At 45.1% G+C, this 20586-nt stretch overlaps 1 protein-coding gene and 1 pseudogene across 2 annotated transcripts; both read right to left on the bottom strand.

Moving 5' to 3' along the window:
• Positions 1-3321: 3321 nt before the first annotated feature.
• Positions 3322-3654, bottom strand: LOC109490606 (annotated as a pseudogene).
• A 5530-nt stretch (positions 3655-9184) lies between these two features.
• Positions 9185-19187, bottom strand: AADACL3 (arylacetamide deacetylase like 3). 2 transcript variants are annotated; one of them, XM_019806320.2, is made up of 5 exons: positions 18977-19187; positions 15761-15977; positions 14227-14290; positions 11826-12406; positions 9185-9415 (listed from the first exon to the last, which is right to left on the bottom strand). In XM_019806320.2, the coding sequence occupies exons 1-5, from the start codon at positions 19139-19141 to the stop codon at positions 9366-9368; spliced, it is 1077 nt and encodes a 358-aa protein (XP_019661879.1). In that variant the 5' UTR covers positions 19142-19187; the 3' UTR covers positions 9185-9365. The 2 variants fall into 2 exon arrangements, with proteins under 2 accessions (XP_019661879.1, XP_002925630.1); XM_002925584.4 differs by lacking the exon at positions 9185-9415 and having other exon boundaries at positions 9711-12406.
• Between the last annotated feature and the right edge of the window lie 1399 nt (positions 19188-20586).

Here is a 20586-nt window from a genome sequence, read left to right as displayed (position 1 = left end):
TTTTTTTTTTTTTTTTTTTTTATGCTGAGCACCAAAGGATGCATTCCTATACACTAATGCTTAGCCTTATACGTGTTTCTGGAGTTGGTATAAATGAAACTATATAACATGTATTCTATTTGAGTCTGGTTTCTTTTCCTCAACATAGTTAATATTTTTTTATGATTTTATTTATTTACTTGAGAGAGAGAGAGACAGAGCACAAGCAGGGGGAAGGAGGCAGAGGGAAAAGGAGAAGCAGACTCCCCAGTGAGCAGGGAGCCTGACGTGGGGCTCAATCCCAGGACCCTGGGATCATGACCTGAGCCAAAGGCAGATGCTTAACTGACTGAGCCACCCAGGAACCCCTATAGTTAATATTTTTAAGATTCATTCATGGTTACCTGGGTGGCTNAACCCCTATAGTTAATATTTTTAAGATTCATTCATGGTTACCTGGGTGGCTTAGTCGGTTAAGCAAGTGTCTGCCTTCTGCTCAGGCGATGATCCCAGAGTCCTGGGATCAAGTCCCGCATCGGGCTCCCTGCTGAGCCGGGAGTTTGCTTTTCCCTCTACTCCTCCCCCCATCCCTGCTCAGGTGCATGCTCTCTCTCTCTCTCTAGCAAAAATAAATAAATAAATAAATAAATAAATAAATAAATAAATAATCTTTTAAAAAAAAAGATTCACTCATGTTGCATGTAGTTATGGTTGCTATGACCTTTTTCTGCATGTCTCCTGGGGCCCAGATACAGCCATTTCTCCAGAGCAGTGGTTCTCACATTTCTAGTTTCTCAAAAATTATGGAGGACCCAAAGACCTTTTTAAAATGTGGATTGTATTGGTGGTCTGGAGCCGGGTCATAGCTGCTCATGAGAGCCCACAGTGCCCATCACTTCCCAACACTACATTCTGTGAAATCACATTGGTAGCTCAAAATCATTCATGGTGGAGATATTTATACCACAGAAGGGGCAAACCCAATAGAGGAATATAAGTATATTGGTTATTATTGATTGATTTCAAAAAATTCCATCTGTCGTGATAGATTGTTTTGTGTAAAGGAAAAAATCTAACCTCATAGAGATAAGTAGTTAGAAGGGAAAGAAATATTTTAATAGTCTTTGAAGCCAATTGTGGATATTCTTTGATGCTACAGCAAAACTCAATGAGTGGTAGTTTCTTAAAGGTTAGTTACAATGTGGAATCTGAAACTATTCAGTCACCTCCTTGAGCTCTGTTACATTAAAATCCACAGGTTGAGTTTGTGCTTTGAGCAGATCTTTCAGTTACTTGTGGTTTTGTAACATCATGGTGGTCACTGGAATACTGAGCCTTACAAATCTTCCAAATGTTGGTGTATTTTATGATATTTTAAAAATTGCATCTGCTAATACCACTAGTGATCTCATCAGAAAAGCATTCAAGTGTTAGGAAGTTGACCAGCTCACAGCGATGAAAATTCTAGTTTTAGTTTGAAAGCTCAAAAACTCTGTCATCAGCAGCAACTAATGTCCAATTTTCTCTGAAGCGTCAGACCTACTTCATTCATTTTTAAGAAAATATCTGCCAGATGTTCCAATGTGAATAATCACGATTTGTCTCCCCAACATGTCTTCAAGTAAAAATGGTATTTAATTTTTTAAAAAAGCCCACCTAATTCTGCTTATAACTTCAGTGCTGTTTTTCAAGAGAATATCATTCTTGGGTTTGCGACAGCAGAGTTTTCTTCACACCTACCTTCTGTTCCATCACACGGCATGTTGGAAGTGTATCCGCTCAAAGGTCAAGATTAATAAAATTAATCATTTTTATTTCTTCTTCATCAAGGACAACCTTAAGTGAAACCAGCATCATCATCATCACCATCATCATTATTATTACTTCACTGTTAGTGTGTGGTGGTGGAGTCATGACTGTTAACACCACTGGCAACCCTGCCTGGATCGGGCATGGGCACCAACTGCTTTACCACCACTGCACCTGCACTCTCAGTGCCAATGTCGACACGGTGAAAAGGGGCAAACAATATCTTAGCATTATTAAGAAAATAGTTTTGCCCTTGCAGGTCCCCTGAAGGAAGCTTGAGGATCTCCGGGGATCTTGCTTTGGAAACCTCTGCTCTGAGATATAGACCTATAACGGTGGAATTGCTGGGTCATAGGGTGTCTTCAACTTTGGTAGACAGCTCCCACCTGTTCTCCAATATGTCAGTTTATACTCCCCCCCATCAGCATGTATGTTTGTTTCCATCACTCCACACGTCTAGAACTTTTTCATCATCCTAAACAGAAGCTCTCTACCCATTAAGCAATAGCTCCCCATTGCTACTTCCCCCAGGCGCTAACAATCCCTGTTCTACTTTCCATCTCTATGAATTTTCCTGTTCCACGTACCCCGTATAAGAGAAAGCATACAGGGTTTTTATTTGGTTTGGTTCAGTCTTGCTTATTTCACTTAGCCTAATGTTTTCAAGGTTCATCCATGGTATAGTACGTGTCAGAATTTCATTCTGAATTTCTTTTTTTGGATGAATAATGGCTGAATAATATTCTGTTATATATATAGACCACACTTTGTGTATCCATTCATCTGTTGATGGACATTTGGATTGTTTCCACCTTTTGGCTATTGTGAACAGTGTGGCTATGATCATGGGTGTACAGGTATCTGAGTTTTTCCCTTTCCAATCTTTGGAACATCTAGGGAGAAAATTGGCAACACAAAACTCTTTTCCCCCAGGGTTCACACCAGTTTATATTCCCATCAGCAATGCTCAGGCATTCCTATTTCTCCACATCCTTGCCAACACTTGTTACATTTCATTTTTATTAACAATCCATCCTAATGAATGTGAGGCGATACCTCATTGTGGCTTTGATTTGCATTTCACTAATGACTAATAATGTGGAGCATCTTTCCATGTGTTTATTGGCCATTTGTGTATCATCTTTAAGAAAACATTGCCCATTTTTTAGTTGGGTTGTTTGTTTTGAAGTGTTTTTTGTTTGCTTCTTTGTTTGGGTCTTTTGTTGTTGTTGGTGGTGGTGGTTTTCTTCGCTTTTTTTGTGTGTGTGTGGTTGAGTTGTAGGGATTCCTTCTATATTCCTGATGTTAATTCCTTATCAGATATATGATTTACAAATATTTTCTCTTATTCTATCAGTCGTCTTTTCCCTCGCAATATTGTCTGTTCCTATGTATTTTATATTTTATGCAACTTAAATGGATTATTTTTATTTCATTTTCTGATTCTTGCCTACATATTAAAATGCAACTGATTTTTTCTTTTTTTCTTCTTTTTTTAAATCTACGCCTTTATTTATTTACTTTTCATTAAGTTTAAATCCTTGAGGGGTACAGCATCACACAGATTCTGTGGCCAATGGCTTTAGCTGGAAGGATGCTTCGGAATCTGGCACGAATCATGCCACTGTTTCCGTGAGCATGAGTTCCTTTTCCCCAGATAACTCTAGTTTTCTTTGGTTTGCCGCCAGGAATCACTGTGTTGTTCTTTGCTTTGTATACATAAGCACATCTCTTGCCTAGATAGAATTCAGTTTCATCTCAAGCATAAACACCTTCGATTTTAAGAAGAGCTGTGTGCTCCTTCTGGTTCCAGAGACCCTGCTTATAGCCAGCAAAAATGGCCTTGGACCACAGCCTTCCAGACATATTTGTCGCTTTAGGAGTCCTGTTCCCAGCAGGCCTCCACAGGCTCCAAGATGGTGGAAAGAGAAAGGCACGCAACTGATTTTTTCTATAAATGATAACTTTGTGTACATCAACTTTTTGACTCATTCTAATAATTTTGTTGTAGATTCTTTGAGAATTCACATGTAGGATCATAGCATCTGCAAATAATAATAACTATTTAGTTTCCTCCCTTTCAATTCTTATTGGTTTATTCTTGTCTTCTTACATTGGCTAGGACCACTAGTACATGTCAAATAAAAATGATAGGGAACAACACTTTTCCTGTTCCTGATACCAAGGGGAAAATTCTGGGTTTCACCATTAAGCATGGTGTTTGCTATAGGTATTTTTTGTCGATGCCATTTATTGGGTTAAAGTAATTTTCTTCTATTCTAAAGAGCTGACAATTTTTTCATAAATAAATGTTTAAATTTTTGCATCTATTAAGATAATCACACAGTTTCTCTCATTGAATGTATTGATGTGATAAATTACATTGTTTGTGATATTAACAAATTCTCCAATATGAAACGGATCTTACATTCTAGTATAAACTCAACTTGGTCATGATATCCTTTATATATACTGATGGATTAAGTTTGCTAAACATTTTTTAGAAATATTTATATCTGTAAGATTTTCACAGCCTATAATGTTCACTTCCATTCTCCTTGTGGAATTTGATTACTAAATAAGCCTCACAGAAAGAGTATACCTGCTTTTTATATTCTCTATGCCAGTTTATGTAGAATTAATGTCATTTTCCCCTTAATATTAAGAAAATCAAGGCATCTGGGTCAGGAGATTTACATTTTGTGTTGGTTTGTTTGTTTTGTTGGAAAGCTTCAGTTAGATTCAGTATCTTTTATTATAAAACAAATCAGGTTTTCTCTTTTTGGTTTGGCAAATTGTGTTTTTCTTGGAATTTACACACTGCATCTCAATTCTCAATTTTTTTAGCATACGTTGCTCATAATTTCCTCTCATCATCTTTTTAATGTCCCTAGAATCTGTACTGAAGTCCCTTTTTATTCCTGGTATTTACTGTTTGTGCTCCCCCTTTTCCTTATTGGTCTTACCAGATGCTTATCAATTTTTTGTCAACTGACTGAACCACCCAGGCACCCTTCTACCCTATGAATTTTTAAATTACCACTTTTTGCCTTCCAAATTTTCAGATCTATAGATTTATAGACTACACTTATATATTATATTTTAAATGTGTAGATTATATTCATAGACTACATATAGATTTACCTATTCTATTTATGTAGATTATATGGATAAATATGTTGATACAGATTTTATCTCCTTTGACATAGTAAGCAGAACTATTCTACAGTGTGTGACTCCTTTTTTTAAAGTTTTATTTAGGGGCGCCTGGGTGGCACAGCGGTTAAGCATCTGCCTTCGGCTCAGGACGTGATCCCGGCGTTATGGGATCGAGCCCCACATCAGGCTCCTCCGCTATGAGCCTGCTTCTTCCTCTCCCACTCCCCCTGCTTGTGTTCCCTCTCTCACTGGCTGTCTCTATCTCTGTCGAATAAATAAATAAAATCTTCAATAAAAAAAAATAATAAAGTTTTTTTTTAAAAAAATCTTCAATAAAAAAAATCTTCAATAAAATCTTCAATAAAAAAAAATAATAAAGTTTTTTTTTAAAAAAATCTTCAATAAAAAAAATCTTCAATAAAATCTTCAATAAAAAAAAAATAATAAAGTTTTTTTTTAAAAAAATCTTCAATAAAAAAAATCTTCAATAAAATCTTCAATAAAAAAAAATAATAAAGTTTTTTTTTAAAGATTTTATTTATTTATTCGACAGAGATAGAGACAGCCAGTGAGAGAGGGAACACAAGCAGGGGGAGTGGGAGAGGAAGAAGCAGGCTCATAGCGGAGGAGCCTGATGTGGGGCTCGATCCCATAACGCCGGGATCACGCCCTGAGCCGAAGGCAGATGCTTAACCGCTGTGCCACCCAGGCGCCCCCAAAAAATAATAAAGTTTTATTTAATCTCTACATCCAACATGGGGCTCAAACTCACAATTCACATGCTCTTCCAACTGAGCCAGCCAGGTGCTTTTTTTTTTTTTTCTTTTTTAGCTGTTGTTTCTGTGGCTTCTTTTTGCTAGCTCTTCTTTTCTCATGTACCTGGTACCTGAAAAATTATTTGCAAAAATAATGTAGGTCTAGGCTGACATTATCCTCCTGCAGGGATGATTGTCATTTGCTTCTCTAATCACCTGTGGACATTAGAAATTAGGGATCACTTTCATCCAGTTTAGGGGCAGACGTTTTTGGTCATTGTATGATCCCAATACCATGGGCTCAGCACTATGTTCGAGGAACTACAGCATGCTCTGAAAGCTCACAGAAGGACTTAACCCTGCTTGGCTTTCCAGAGAAAGCAGCACTTAAGACCTAAAAGATAGATCATGCATTAACTTCTGCCCTCCTGGTCCAAGATGGCCTAGAAATGCTTCTTAAAGATGATCAGCCTGCTTCAGGGTATTTTGCAGGTAACAGAATAGTGGTGGGTGGTAGACTTGGAACTCCGACATACTTGGCTTGAACTTCAAGATTGCCCAAGTCGACCTTGGTTTCCTAATCTAAAAATTGGGAGTAAATACCATGAGATGATGAGAATTCAATGAAATGTCACCTATAAAACACTTCACAAGATGCTGGTCACATATAAGTGATAGATAAATATTCAATCCCTTCTTCCTTTTGTGCCTAAACCAAGTTTATTTTAGTGACAAAAATCCATTCCTTTCCCTACAGTAGAGGAGCATATTTGAGAAATTGGGAAATAGGAAGGCTTTTTCCTATGACTAGAAATTCTTTGAAATTGAATCTCCAGCACTTCCTTATCTGATTCAACTTTGTGCAGTAATTTGCAAGACAACCAGCTAAGCTGTTGGGGCAGAGATACTCTAGGGAGGGAAAAGAGCAAGCCATGGCAACTGTGGGCACAAGGAGACAATCTGCTGGCTCTGGTATCCTTTGCTTTCTTCTGTGGGATGCAAAGATGTTGGAGGCAAAAAGTCAAAGACGTTGGAGGCAAAAAGTCAATAACGTTGCATCCTTCCCCAATTCCTTAACTGATTTTTGTAGAGGTTCATCTGAGTGAAGGAACTTCCCTTCTAAAATACAGGCATGCCACGCCAACTTGGTCCCGCCCTACTGATTGTCAAGCCAATCCATTTTCTTTTTGCCTTTGGATTGATGGTTATGATCAAATGATTTCCCTCCCAGTTGAGATCTGCTGGGAAAGAGGGACAGGCACCTTGGTAGCATCCACCAAAATTTAAAATATCCCCAGTTAACAGTTCTTCTTGAATCCATCACAGAATCACACATGCAGGAGGGGGCATGTGCAGACACATTCCCTACAGATTTGTTTGTGAAAAACTAGAAAGAGACCAAGTGTGTCCACCGCTTGGGAATGGCTAAGACCTATAATATAGCCACACCAGGGAACACTATGCAGTAGCTAAAAAGAGTAAGGTAAATCCAGGTTGTTTACTAGGCTAGATTTCTAAGGTATATCATTGATTGAAAACACTCAAGTGTCACAACATGTACAGAATAATATCTTTTATGTACCAATACATGGCAACGTCATCCCACAAAATAATGCTTTGTATCTTCCATGGGTACATATCTGCCTATGTGAAAGCATAGAAACAGGCTTTAAAGGATTGGAAGACCACCCCCTGCCAACGAGGCAACAGTGGATACATCCAGATATAAGCAGATAGAGCAAAGGAAGGGTGGTCAAAAAGGACGTTAGCCTTATTTCCAGTATTTGAAGGTTTTATTTTAAAAGATAATATCGGGGCTCCGGGGTGGTTCAGTTGGTTAAGCATCCGATTCTTGGTTTCAGATCAGGTCATGATCTCAGGGCTGTGAGATTGAGCCCCATGTCTGGCTCTGTGCTCAGTGCAGACTCTGCTTGGGATTCTTTCTCTCCCTCTCCCTCTGCCCCTCCTCCCACTCACATGCTTTCTCTCTCTAAAATAAAAAAAATAAATCTTTAAAAAAAACTAAAAAAATTAAAAGATCACATCCTTGTGTATCACTTACATAATTTAAAATTAATTTTTTAAAAGGTAGGATGGAAATATGGTTGAGAGCGTAGTAAGGTGTCACATTGTCCAAAAACGATCTGCTGCCCCTCTCTGGGGAGGATGATGCCGTCGCATCAGTGTCAGGCGTGGCTGCATGACTTGCTCTGGTCAATGAAAGGTGAACGGAAGCTTGGGGAGTCAGCATGTGATTTTCCATGTTCTTTTCTCCTGTGCCATGGGACTGGAGAACATTTCACAGAGAGGCTGCTCCATCAGCCTGGGGATGCTGGAGTAGAGAAACGTGAAGCAGAGCTCCAGCCGAGCTGTGAAGCCATGTAATATGTAGTGTGAGTAAGAAATAGAGCTTTGCTGCCCTAAGCCACTGAGACTGTGGGGCCACTTGTCATTGCAGCAGAACCTAACCTAGACTGGCCTATAGTAGCCCAGGGATAACAGAGAGTCAGCAGTCACTCTGGAGCAGAGAGTGCAGGCAGAGAGGAGGCAAGGCTTGGGATCAGAAAGGCAGGGAGGTCCTGGGTGGGGGTGAGGGGTACCCCGAAGAAGACACTGAAAGGGAAGTGGAGGGAAGAGCAATAAAGACAAATTTTGCCCATATTTCCAACTTTGCCTTAGGACCTTGTCCTCCATTGCCTACTGACCAGTGAGAGCAATTTGGGATGCAACACGTTGTCCTTTATCATATGGCATTTGCCCTGGCCTAACTGGCATTTCTCTTCAGGGAAGTCCTGGGAATTTACTGAGAAAACACTTGCACAATGTCAGGGCTTAATGCTTTGCAGGTGTCCATCATCCCTGAGCTGGTATTAGCTGGACACCTCAGCTACAATGACCAATTCTAAAGTCATTCAGACTTCGAGAAAGCTACGGTCAAAAAAACAAAGGAAACCAGATGGCAAAAATGTGCTTACTCCATCAACCTGAGTCAGATCAAACAGTAGCTGACCCCTAGGTGGACAGCAAATGACTCAAATAAGGTCATGTGGCTCAATCATGTCTTTTATTTTAATTCTGAATGATGGGAAAGGAAAGAGCTAATGGGCCATGGGGTGTGCCAGAAAGGGGGTGTTGTCAGATGGATCAGGGGTTCAATGCGCAGCACCTGGCCAACCACATGGCTTTGATCCTAACTGGAAAGAGATAGGAAGTGAGCATTGTTATTAATGACTCTAGGCCTCTGTTTCCTCAGCTAGAAAATGGGTTTAAGAATACCTACTTTGTAGAGTTCATGTGAGGAACAAACATGAGTGTGTTGGGGGGCGCATAGCTGGTGTATTAAATTAAAAATATTCAGATCATGACCTGCTGAATGAGGAGACACGAGGCACCCACGTGGGATTGGCAAGTGGCTCCCTCAGCATCCCAGCTCCCACCCTGGGGAAGTGGAAACCCAGGGTCATTTTGATTGAAGGTGCAATTTCAATACGCTCACACAAAGGTAATAAACTCCCAAGATTTATTGCTTACAGATCCCAGAAATGGGGTTGGTGGGGTGCAATAAGCTGAGGTAAGGGCAGTCCTCTGTCTCAGGTCTCAAACGAGCAGGAGAGAGAGCAGGGTAGCAAGTACCTGCTACTGGTAAGGTGGTTGGGGCAGAGGTCACTCACTTCTTGTGGGCTTGACCCCCAAATGGTTATTTATAGGGTGCCCTGAAAAAGGAAAGTGGGAACTTTACGGCAGGAATCCTAAGCTTGAGGTTCTTAACTACCTGTCCAGACTGAGGGTGTGAGCAGGGTTGTCATGCTGTAAAATGCCTGGCAGCAACTCAAAAGAGCTGTTTTCTGGGGTGCCTGGGTAGCACAGTTGTTAAGCGTCTGCCTTTGGCTCAGGGCATGATCCCGGCGTTATGGGATCGAGCCCCACATCAGGCTCCTCCGCTGGGAGCCTGCCTTCTTCCTCTCCCACTCCCCCGCTTGTGTTCCCTCTCTGGCTGGTTGTCTCTCTGTCAAATAAATAAATAAAATCTTTAAAAAAAAAAAAAGAGCTGTTTTCTTATCACAGGGAGATGGAAATTTAAATCCAGAGGCTCTTCCAGCCCTGAAAATGCAACCAACTCCTCTCCTCTGGGCGTGGTCTTCCGGTGGCTCCCACACTCCTCGCCACCCCACAGTAGAAAAGCTAACCACCCAAGTTCCCACAAGGTCAGCCCAGTCCTTCTACCTATGTGCAGAGACAGGGTGAAACAATGAAGACCATACTCCAGGACAGAAGCCTACTCCAGACTCAACTCAGAGGCCTATTCTAGAAGAGACCATGCTCCTCGGATCCCAGGATTGCCCAACAGCTGAGGTGCTTTCAATGAGTGGTTCCTATCTCTCCAACAAAGACACCTGCTGGTCTTCTGCTGTGAATGGATCCAGAAGCCACCAAATGGGATTCCTTTCTGCCCCATGTTTCAGCGAGAACATTCAACTGAAAGCAAGTTAAGGACATGCCCGGGGGCCTCTGTGCAGTAGACTTGGATCTTGGCCTATAAAAGCCGTTAGCCAACCAGTCCTGAAGACCAGGTAGGGCCAGCCTGGGAACCTGGGCCTGACCTTTCCTGGGAATGTTTATTCCTCAGGGACAGGTGGTCAACTTGCCTAGTGGTCCTTAACATCTCTTGCCACTTCCAAGTACTCTGATTCAGGGTTCGTTTAGCTTTTGTAGTAGCATAAGCATTGATGTCCACCTGGCAGAGTAAGCATCAATGTCTACTGCAGAAAAGTAAGCTTCGATGTGAGGAAAGTACTCCCTCCCTCTCTCATGCTCAGTCCAAGCACCCGGTGGAACTGACTCCATCCTCCACTCCAAGGCTGGCATGGGAAATGGGCCTGGTTGGTCAAAACATTCCATCCCCTAGGTTGTGGCATATGGACATACTACTCAGAAACCCAATGGAGCCATTGAGTTACAATGTGGTTTCTGCTGGGCTGGCTGAGAATGAGGCACACGACTGTCGAGAATGTGAGTGTGGAGCTGCTCAGGGCCATCATATGCAGAGATGAAGGGGCAGTCTGTGCAGCAGAGCACAGAATGGAGGAAAGAGAATGCAGCTAGTGGCATTGTTTGAGCTCCTGGATCAAACGATATCTGATTTATCCCTAGAATTCATAGCTACCAATACATTCTTTCTCTGATTTAGGCCAATCTGAGCTGGTTTTGTGTCTTAAAACAGAAAAAGGTTTTGCTAACATATCTTCAGTCCCTTCGGCCCCTTTGACTCCAAAAGCTCCCAAATTCCCCCCATCAGGTGTCTTCATCGCCACTAGGGGCCAGCCACTACAGAAAACTTAGCCATTCTGTTCTAACTCTTCCAGCCTAGAAAGTTGAAACTCTGAGTTCAGAGGCAGAGGAACAGCAGGGAAAATGTCACTGCATACCCAGAGGAGGAGAATGACAGCAGTTTCTCCACCTCCACCCAGCAGTCTAGAACATCAGAGCCCCATTCTCCAAGCTAGATTGAAGAAAGCCCATGGGATTACATGTGATGTGTCCCTGTTTCATTCCAAGGTCAGCCAAGTGGACACTCCTGCTACCCACAGCCTAGACCAGCCTGAACTCTCCCTCAGGGAAGCCAGAGGCAACACTTGCATGACCATTCACTCTCAGATGACCACTGCAGACCGTCAGCTCAAATTTCCCCAGTGGTGAACATGAACACAGTGCCACCCTCCCCCCAAACCTATCTCTCCTACTGCTCTCCCTTCAGACATCAGAAACATGCATTCTGCAGTTCTAGAACCTGAAGCAAGAAGGACAAGGCAACCTCAACACCCTCCCTAGCCCCATTCAGCATCACCTATATCACAAGAGAGAGCCCGATTGGGGAACCAGATGGTGGTGCCGTGCATACTCTCGTAGCTCTACCAGGAAGGAAAGATGGTCACAACCCCTTTAGAAAATGAACCATGGCATCCAGAATCCTCTTGGAGCAGGGAAAGTGCAAACAGCCCATATCTAAAGTGCTAAGCACCCCATGGAAACCATCCTCCATGTGGTGCCAAGTCACCGGGACTCCCAGGTCCTCCAACCGCTTCTTGTACAACAGTGAATCGTCCCGGAGAAGGTCATACTCACAGCTCACAATGAAAGTTTCGGGGAGCTGAGACACGACTTCATCTTCTGCAATCAGGGGTGAGTTCATTGAATCCAGAGCAAGGCTTGTCTCCAGATAGGCAGACTCATTCAGGGGCTCAGAGGTCTTCGGCTGGTAGGGTCTCTTCTTAAACCTCTCCGGGATGTTTTCTGCACCCAACCACTTTCTATACTTTTTCCAGAATTCAGCAGGCAAATGGGCGCCTTTCATGATGGTGCTTTTCCAGGAGGGCTTGATGTCCAGGACAGTACTCCAACAGTAGAAAGCGAAGTCTCGACTGGCCAATGGGACATTCTTGTTCTGCTGATAGGAGGGGAGCTGAAAATCCACAGCTTGGAGACTGGCATAGATCAGGATCTGAGCACGGATCTTGGGGAGATCTGGACAGCCCAAATATCTCTGACAAATGACCGTTGCCATTCCCCCTCCCACACTGTCTCCACAGACCACGACCCGATCTGGATCCACCCCGTACTTATTCAGCGACTTCAGGAAGTGGGTCGTGGCTACAACGCAGTCCCTTAGCGCCACCGGGAATTTATGCTGGGGCAACTTGCGGTATCTAAAGAGGAATCAAGGAACACAGTTTACACTCAGCAACCCTAGCAGAGCCAAAAATACCTGTGTCTAGCACCCTTTAGGCCAAATTTCTTCCATTAACTTCTCTTTCTGAAGCCTGAGCAGGTGAAGTTAAGGTATGAGGGCTTAAATGAAGTATAGACACGAAGCCCACCATGCCTGGCTTGTAGGTTCAGTGAGTGGTGGCTGCTATTCCCTCTGTGTCAATGCCCCTTCGGGGGACAGGCTATGACCACAAGAGCCCCATCATTCACCTAGTGCTCAACAATTTAGCAATTACCAACACAAACCCCATCTTTCTGAACCCCCCTGCTGCTGCGGCCTTGACTCACACTTGTCCACTCTTCTTATGATTCCTTAATGAGCAACTCCAGATTTGCCTGGGTTTCAATTCTAATGAATCCTGCCATCCTCCCAGGTTTTGTGCGAGGATCTTACAGATGTAAACACGGCCCGGGGACAGCAGGGAACATGCGGGTCTCCTCCAGTACAGCCACGTCCACTCTGGACCATCACTGCCCCACCGGTGAGCCAGGCGAGTGCCTGAGCTCCGTGCTTCGGTCCTGCCATGCAGGCCCACCAGCCCGGCATGCTAGACCTCCCCATTTTTCAAGAGATTCCAAAAATCTGGGTGTTGTGAGAAATGTTACCATTTCAAATTAAATACATATATGGAATCAACAAACTTTTGCCAACCATTTCCATTCGGCTGTCTCCTCTTTTTAAGCTACCCTGAGTTCATGCTGGGACAGCAATGTTTCAACTCTAAAACCTTGTCTACCTTGGATTCATAAAATAATTTTCTTGCAGAAAGTTGCTGGTATATTATACCGACAACATCTTGGTTCAGTACAACCGGAGCTGAGGGGAGTATTCGTGGTTAATGCTTGGATTAAGATTTCCCTACTGCAGAAATGGTTTTGGAGCTGAGAATTATAAAGTGAGTGGTTGGTTTCTCTGGGTCCCTCTTCCTCATCCAGGACCAATTTTTATATTTTTCAGTCTTACTCAACCAGTTGTGCCACAAGGAAGCTGGGAAATGGTATTCCCGCTAAGACCCCGGCAATTGGTATATCTCTGACACAGGCATTGAAAAAAGCTGCAGGAAAGATTAATCAGGAGGAAGCACCCTGCTCCTGTGGGACGCAGTGTCAGATGGCAGGGGCGGGAGGATGAAGCCACACCACCACAGGGACAGTGGTCATGTGTATTCAGTTTGCCTGATGTGGAGGCTCAAGGAGGGGCCACCCTAGGTCTCTCCTGCCCCACGTCCTCCAACCCCTCCTTGAGGTTCCAAACTGGGAGGGCGGCTCTGAAGATCAGTTAGAAGAGAGTGGCTTTTTATTCTTCTCACTTCCTGGGGCAGATCTCACCAGAGTGGACCCCCTCTTGGAAGTGCTTGGGAATGCTGTGGCAATGTTCGAGCTTGTCCAGTTTACCACGCAGAGCACCGTGGCATTTCATGGAAGGAGGTGCTGAGTATCTGGAACATGCAGGGCTATTCTGCTCGGTGAAGTATGTTCCACCCAGCAGGGCTCATGTGTGTAAAGCTCTGCACCCGCTCTGCCTAACAGGGAACTCTCCCCACACAGCTTCCAGATGACAGGGGGCCCAAGGGCCACCCACAGGAAGGAGTGTCGTTCTCTGCCTCTCTCTGTCTCTCCTTTCCTCCCCTCACGGCTGCTCACAGCCCATCCCCTGCCCCAGCGTCCCCGTGTCCTGGTGGCCCTTCATCTCCCCGCCTGCCCCCAGTGCTGCCTCCCACCCCATCACCCAGCACCACCTCCTCTTTCTTGTACTCACCCAACCGCTAGAACCACCGAGTCACTCTTCTTGGACAGATGACAGCATATGGCATTGTGGGTTCCTAGAAAATAAAAGGGTTTTAACACTCACTAGGATGGTTAGTGGCTTCCTTTGACAGCCATGGGCTGCCCTTTCTCTCTGTCAACCACCATGGACAGAGAGCTGGGCTTGATCCTAATGACGTTTTGCAGACTTTCTTCCGGCTGTGCAGCACTTTCTAGAATTTCTCCTTGGAGGTCCTGTCTGAACAACTTCGTCTAAGAGTCCCCTCCCCCCATGGACTCTGCAATTCATTCAAAATATCTGAGATGCTGTTTGGCCATAGGGCACAGTGGTTCGGGGTGTGAGCTCTGGGTTCAGACCAGAGTTCACATCCTGACTTTGCCTCCTTTTCGCTCGAGCTGAGGTAGCCCAGGGCAAATGTCTTCACCTCCCTGAGGCTTGACTGCCGCACCTGTAAAATGGGCACAATAAGAACAACAGGAATGTGCGGGTGTTAATGAGACCACACACGTGAAGGGTCGCTACAGTGCCTGCCATGTAAATATTAATAATATTATCTAATATCCATTGACTGTTAATGCCATTCATTATGCTGACCGAACCAAAACCATGGCTGCACGAAAGCCCTTATTCTCCCGAGGCTACTGCCGTGGGCCTCTGGCATTCCACAGCTCAGAAGGCAGGGCTGAAACCAAATAAAAGTGTTTTTTCCCTCAAATTCATGAGGCACCAGTGTGGGGGAGGTTAAGATAATAAAATCGTCTCAATTTTGAGATTTTTCTCTCATTAACTCTCCTCAAATTTTCGGTTCTCCTGTCTGTACCGGAATTTGTCTCAGGCAATATCTGGCATGAAACAAAAGGGCGTGTTTCTGGTTTTTTGTTTTTTTAACTTTAAAAAAAATCCCGATTTCCAACTAAACAGAGGTGGTGGCTGTTGAACACGGGGAGTTAGTAAATGCCACAGAATTGTACAGTTCAAGGTGGTTAATTTGAGGTGCCTGGGTGGCTCAGTCGGTTGGGCTTCTGCCTTCTGCTCAGGTCATGACCTTGGGGTCCTGGGATCCAGCCCTGCGATGGCCTCCCTGCTCAGCAAGGAGTCTGCTTCTCCCCCTGCTTCTGCCTTTCCCCCTGCTTGTGCTCTCTGTCTCTCTCTCTCTGCTAGATAAATAAATAAGATCTTAAAAAAGAGTGATTAATTTTATGTGGTGTGAATTCCATGTATATCCATATACATACATCCATTGCACACATAGGTAAATATATATATGAATATATATATACATATATATTTTTTTTCCATATATAGGTCTCCTCACTTCCAGAAAGAGATCCAAACATTCCCTATCTTTGCCACCAGCCTGCTCTGGGACCCGCTAACCCTCTGATTGTGCCCTGGCCTGTAGCGGTGTATAGACTGATCCAGGAAGGTGATGGGAGGGCCGCCTCTCACTGGAAGGCAGGCGCCCACCCAGCTCTGCTCAGACGCTGTCCCACGACAGGCGGGGGTCTGAGGGAAGGACTCTTACTCAGGCTCCCTATGAGCATGCCGCCGCCGTGGTAGAACACGATGCCGAGCCTGGGGGTGCAGGAGAACACCTTGGGCTGGTACAGCTTCACAGGGATAGTCCCGTAGCAGAGATCTGTGACCACAACATCCGGGTCCTCCTTGAGTGGCACCAGATCATGCATGAAACGGACAAACCGGGGCATCGAGCAGATTCCCAGTTTCTCAAAAATCATGCCCTGTTGATGAGAGAAGAGGAAATGAGGCGGAAAGGTTTTCAGTGTGTGCCACACTGGAGTCCTGCCACCGCCCATGCCCCCCAGGGGAGTGGCTGACGAGCAGACTGGACCACGACCCTGCTCCACCCCGTGTTCCCCCATGACCCCTGCAGGAGATGCACCCCACCCCGGCCCACACTGCTCCTCTCCTCCTCTCTCCCCAGACACCTGACCCCCAGCCCCATAAACCAGGCTTCTGGCCACCCCACAAGGGTCCCTCTAACCCGGAACACCCCCCACTGTGGCCTGGACATGACCCCTCTTCCCAAGGATGCCCTCCTGGACCAGCCTAGCCAACGTGGCCATTCCAAGCATTAGCTGCTATTAGGACCTGATAACTGCATTGTGGTTATGTTTTTTAAAAGGTGGGGGGTAAAGATGCAAATGTAGTGATCCGAAGAGGCAACTGCACCCCAAAATTTATAGCAGCAGTGTCCACAAGAGCCAAACTATGGAAAGAGCCCAGATGTCCATCAACAGATGAATGGATAAAGAAGATGTGGTCTATGTATACGATGGAATATTACCCAGCCATCAAAAATGAAATCTTGCCATTTACAACCCTGTCGATGGAACTAGAGGGTATTATGCTATTTGAAATAAGTCCAAAAGAGAAAGACTTTTATTATCTATGATTTCACTCATATGTGGAATTTGAGAAACAAAACAGAGGATCATAGGGGAAGAGAGGGAAAAATAAAACAAGATGTAATCAGAGAGGGAGACAAACCGTAAGAGACTCTTAATCACAGGGAACGAACTGAGGGCTGCCGGAGGGGAGGGGGGTTGGGGTAACTGGGGGATGGGCACTAAGGAAGGCACGTGACGTAATGAGCACTGGGTGTAAGACTGACGAATCACGGACATCTACCTCTGAAATCAATAATACACTATATGTTCATTAATTGACCTTAAATTTTTAAAAAGATACAAAGTAAAATAAATAAATAAAAATAAAAATAAATAAAAGGTGAGGGATTCTTGTCTTTTAGAGATACCTACTGAAGCTTTTTGGATAAAATATGGTACCCAAGATCAGCTTCCTAGGAAATGCGAAGGGGGGAAAGCGGGATCACCGGGGAAATAAGATTGGCCAGGAGTCGGCACTCAGTGCTGGGGGGTGGGAACACAAGGCGTCGTTATGGTATTCTGTCTCCTGTGTCTGGAAGTCTGCATAATAAGCAATTAAAGTAAACAAAGCAGGCTCTCCCCCGGGCACCTTCTTCCTAGTGGCTCTACGCCAAGGCCATTTAGGCTTTCAGTGATGCCTATGGACCTTGAGGCTGACTGTTTCCAACATGTAAAATAAAATACGTGGGATTACCAAGGAAACCAGTTTTTTTCAATTATAGTTATCAAAATAGGGAGGTACATGGGCAAAGTAATAATGCCCGTGCTTCCTTATTAGCGCACAGAATAACAAGACCTAGTGGCCTATTTAACACTAGTACAACTTCAGAGAAACGAGGCACACACACAGTTTCTCACAACATCTGCGAGAGATGTCATCTGCTCTGAAAACAGTCTTGGTGACAAAGCCTCAGGTCCTGCTGTCACGACTGTGGTTTGTCACTTCCATCCCTAATGGAAGGGAATACCACTTTTCCTTTGGAGACAAGTGAAAATGGAGTGATTTCTACCTCCCCCCAAATTCGGGGACTCCTTGCCTTCTGTTGCTGTTGTGGATTCAGGGAACCCCAGATTCAGAAGACCCGCCGTACCCTCCTACCCTGTTCTACTTTCTTCATAGCACCTGCCGCTGTGTAAATCAATTTATTTCCAGTGAGTTGGCTTGTTTCTGTCTCCCCATATTGCTGGGACAGTATGACCATCCAGAAGGCAGACTCTCTCTGGGACGTCCATTCTCTCATCCATCATTGATCCCAGAGTCGGGACTGGTGGGTGACATATAGTAGTCACACGACACATCTTCGTAGAAAAAACCAAATCACAAATAGCAGTAAGGTGAATACTTATTGAGGGTTTCTTTTGCCCCAGGCATTATAAGCTGTGCTCGGGATGGCTTACCTCCTTAGAGCCCATGCTACGAAGTCTAGACTGTTATCCCCCCTCTTGTGCAGATGAGGAAACTGAGTCACCCTATTTGGGAACCCGGACTACCCAACTATGAGAGTCAAGGGCAAACCACAGGAAAAGCACAGGACGTATCAGCGGGTTTTGCAAAAGCTGGCCCTGAAGGTAGGAAACCTTCAGCCTGTGGGTTCTTCTCCAGGATGGATTCCTCATGAGAACAGGTGCTTGTGATCACTTTTCGTTATGTAAGAGACTTAACACTCCTTCTCTGTGTTCCATTCATCAGCCCTCTGGAAAAGCACCACCAATCCCCATGGGCAACTTGGACACAAGTCTCCCCATGATCCATTTATATCGGTTTTATTAAATTCGCACACCAGGAACAACGGGCAGAATCTGACGATATTACGTAGTTGTCCATCTCTCAAAAGTAACAAAAAACACATATCTCTCCCTAAAGTCACATTCTGTAGTTTTGCTCATCAGTACTAATTTACTAATTGGCCATGTGTCTCTTCATTGTTGGCTGGTTCTAGCTAGCTGGTAGGCAGTAATGGGCGCTCCAGATTCAGAAAAACTCATTGCCCACCTCACAGCATCACGCTGTGTGCTGGGAAGAAAGTCAGTCTGGAGGCAGGGGAGGGGGACTAGTGCAGGGCTTTTTTCCCCCGTTAATGGAGGAAGTAAGTCATTTTTTCATCTCGTGGCTCTGAGCCCAGCTCAGCTTGAGCAACACCATGAAGAGGTTGCAAACCTCTTGGCTAGTACGTTACCCAACAGGGATCACTCCGATTTGAGAATAATACACTGTCAGCCTCTACGGCCATGACGGTAGCACTAATGCAACTAGAGTCTTCTGATGTGTGTTTTCCCAACTCCCTCCTTCACCCTCAGGAGGAGGGGACAAATAAAACACACCAACTCACCCAAGTCAACAACAGCTGGAAAACACAATGCAGGACCCGCAGTTTCACTGGGTGGCCGACGGCCGCAGGGATGTCCGCAGTGAAGAAGTGGCTGCCGATGACCCACAGCCCAACCCCCACAGAGAACACGCAGGCCGCCTGGAGGAGAAGGAGCAGGGCTACCATGGTGCTGGGTTCAACACAGAAGAGACCAAGAGGAGGCTGTGCTCAGTGCAGGCCACTTAGGACAAGGTTTGGAGCCAACCACCCTCCTCCACTTATACATCACACCCTGCCCTCCCCACCTCCCCATCGCCACAGCATTGGCCACGCCAGGTGAGTCACAGACTCAGGTGAGGTGGCAGTTCGAGGACAGCGCCCATGCAGTGGAGAAAGAGGCTCACACAGCCTGAGTCAGCTAGAAGTGAGGGCTCTGACGTTCCAGCTTATATTTTAGGGCACTGCTACTAGAAATAGCCCTAGAGAAGTCACCATGGGCATCAGAAACACCATTCCCTCCAACGGTGCTTGGGGACACCCCCCCCAATTCCACTCTGGCCACACTTGTTATTCCTTAGTCTGCCAAGGAGGCCCCAGGGCATTTGCACTTGCAAGTCTCTGTGCAACCTTGTTTCCCCAGACAGTGGCTGAGCTCAACCCCTCCCCTACTGCAGGTCTCTGTTCAAATGTCACCTTCTGAGTGAGGCTGTGCCTGGCCACCTTATTTTAAAGTAAAAGCCCCCACCAGCATCCCTATGCCCTTCCCCCCATCCCCACTTACTTACTTTGTCTTCCTGGCCTTTATTATCACCCAAAATACCACACACTGCACCTACTCCTTTATAGTCTGTGACATGTCACCTCTGTAAGCACAGGAATTTTTGTTTTGTTCCTTGCTTTATCCTCAGAGGCTAGATGAGGGTCTGGTACTTCGTAAGTACTCAGCAGATGGCTGCTGAATGAAGGAACGAATAAACGAGCTTCGTCCTTCTCATTGTAAGGCAGGAAACATGGAACTTAGCCGCCTTTTCAGGTTAGGTCAGCAACTGATGTCAGTGTTCAACATCATCCCTAATGACAAAGTCTCACGTCCGTGGTAAGAATGATCACGTCTGCCCTCTCTCCCCCTTCCCCCACGGTGGTGCCAGAGCAGTGGTTCTCAACAGGGCGATTCTACCCTCCGGGAGACATCTGGCAATGTCCAGAGACATCTGTGGTTGTCACAACCCGGGGGGTGGGGGCTGGGACTGTTATCTCCTGAGTAGGTGCCAGCGATGTTGCTCAAAGTCCTGCAACGCACACACAGCCCCCACGTGAGAAGGTATCTAGTCCAGCAGGTCAGGAGGGCTCACAATGGACACTCTGCATTAGTAAGACTTGCATTTGAATCCGGGCTCTGCCCAAGCCAGCATTCTCATCGTGAACAAGTAACTTACACTCGCTGAGCCTCGGCTTCCAAGACTGCAAGATTGGGATGACAATAACCGCCCCTCCGTGTAGTTTCAGGGTGCATCTCTTTGAACCCAACGCAGTAGAACCTTGTTTCATATTTCAGTGGCTATTTGGGCTTTTTCCTTTACGGACTCATGCGCATTTATTTTGTGTGTTGATACCCTTTATCTATTTTGCTA

Source organism: Ailuropoda melanoleuca, chromosome 11 (assembly GCF_002007445.2).
Source record: "Ailuropoda melanoleuca isolate Jingjing chromosome 11, ASM200744v2, whole genome shotgun sequence".
NCBI classification, from domain to species: domain Eukaryota; kingdom Metazoa; phylum Chordata; class Mammalia; order Carnivora; family Ursidae; genus Ailuropoda; species Ailuropoda melanoleuca.
The sequence above is the reverse complement of the archived record's forward strand: the minus strand, read 5'-3'. Positions and strand labels throughout refer to the sequence as shown.

Coding starts and splice junctions, on each gene's coding strand:
- AADACL3 (XM_002925584.4), bottom strand. CDS start 19,141: ATGGTAGCCCTGCTCCTTCTCCTCCAGGCGGCCTGCGTGTTCTCTGTG. Junction 15,978..18,976: donor TCCAGCTGTTGTTGACTTGG/GTGAGTTGGTGT, acceptor TCTCATCAACAG/GGCATGATTTTTGAGAAACT. Junction 14,291..15,760: donor CATGCTCATAGGGAGCCTGA/GTAAGAGTCCTT, acceptor TTTATTTTCTAG/GAACCCACAATGCCATATGC.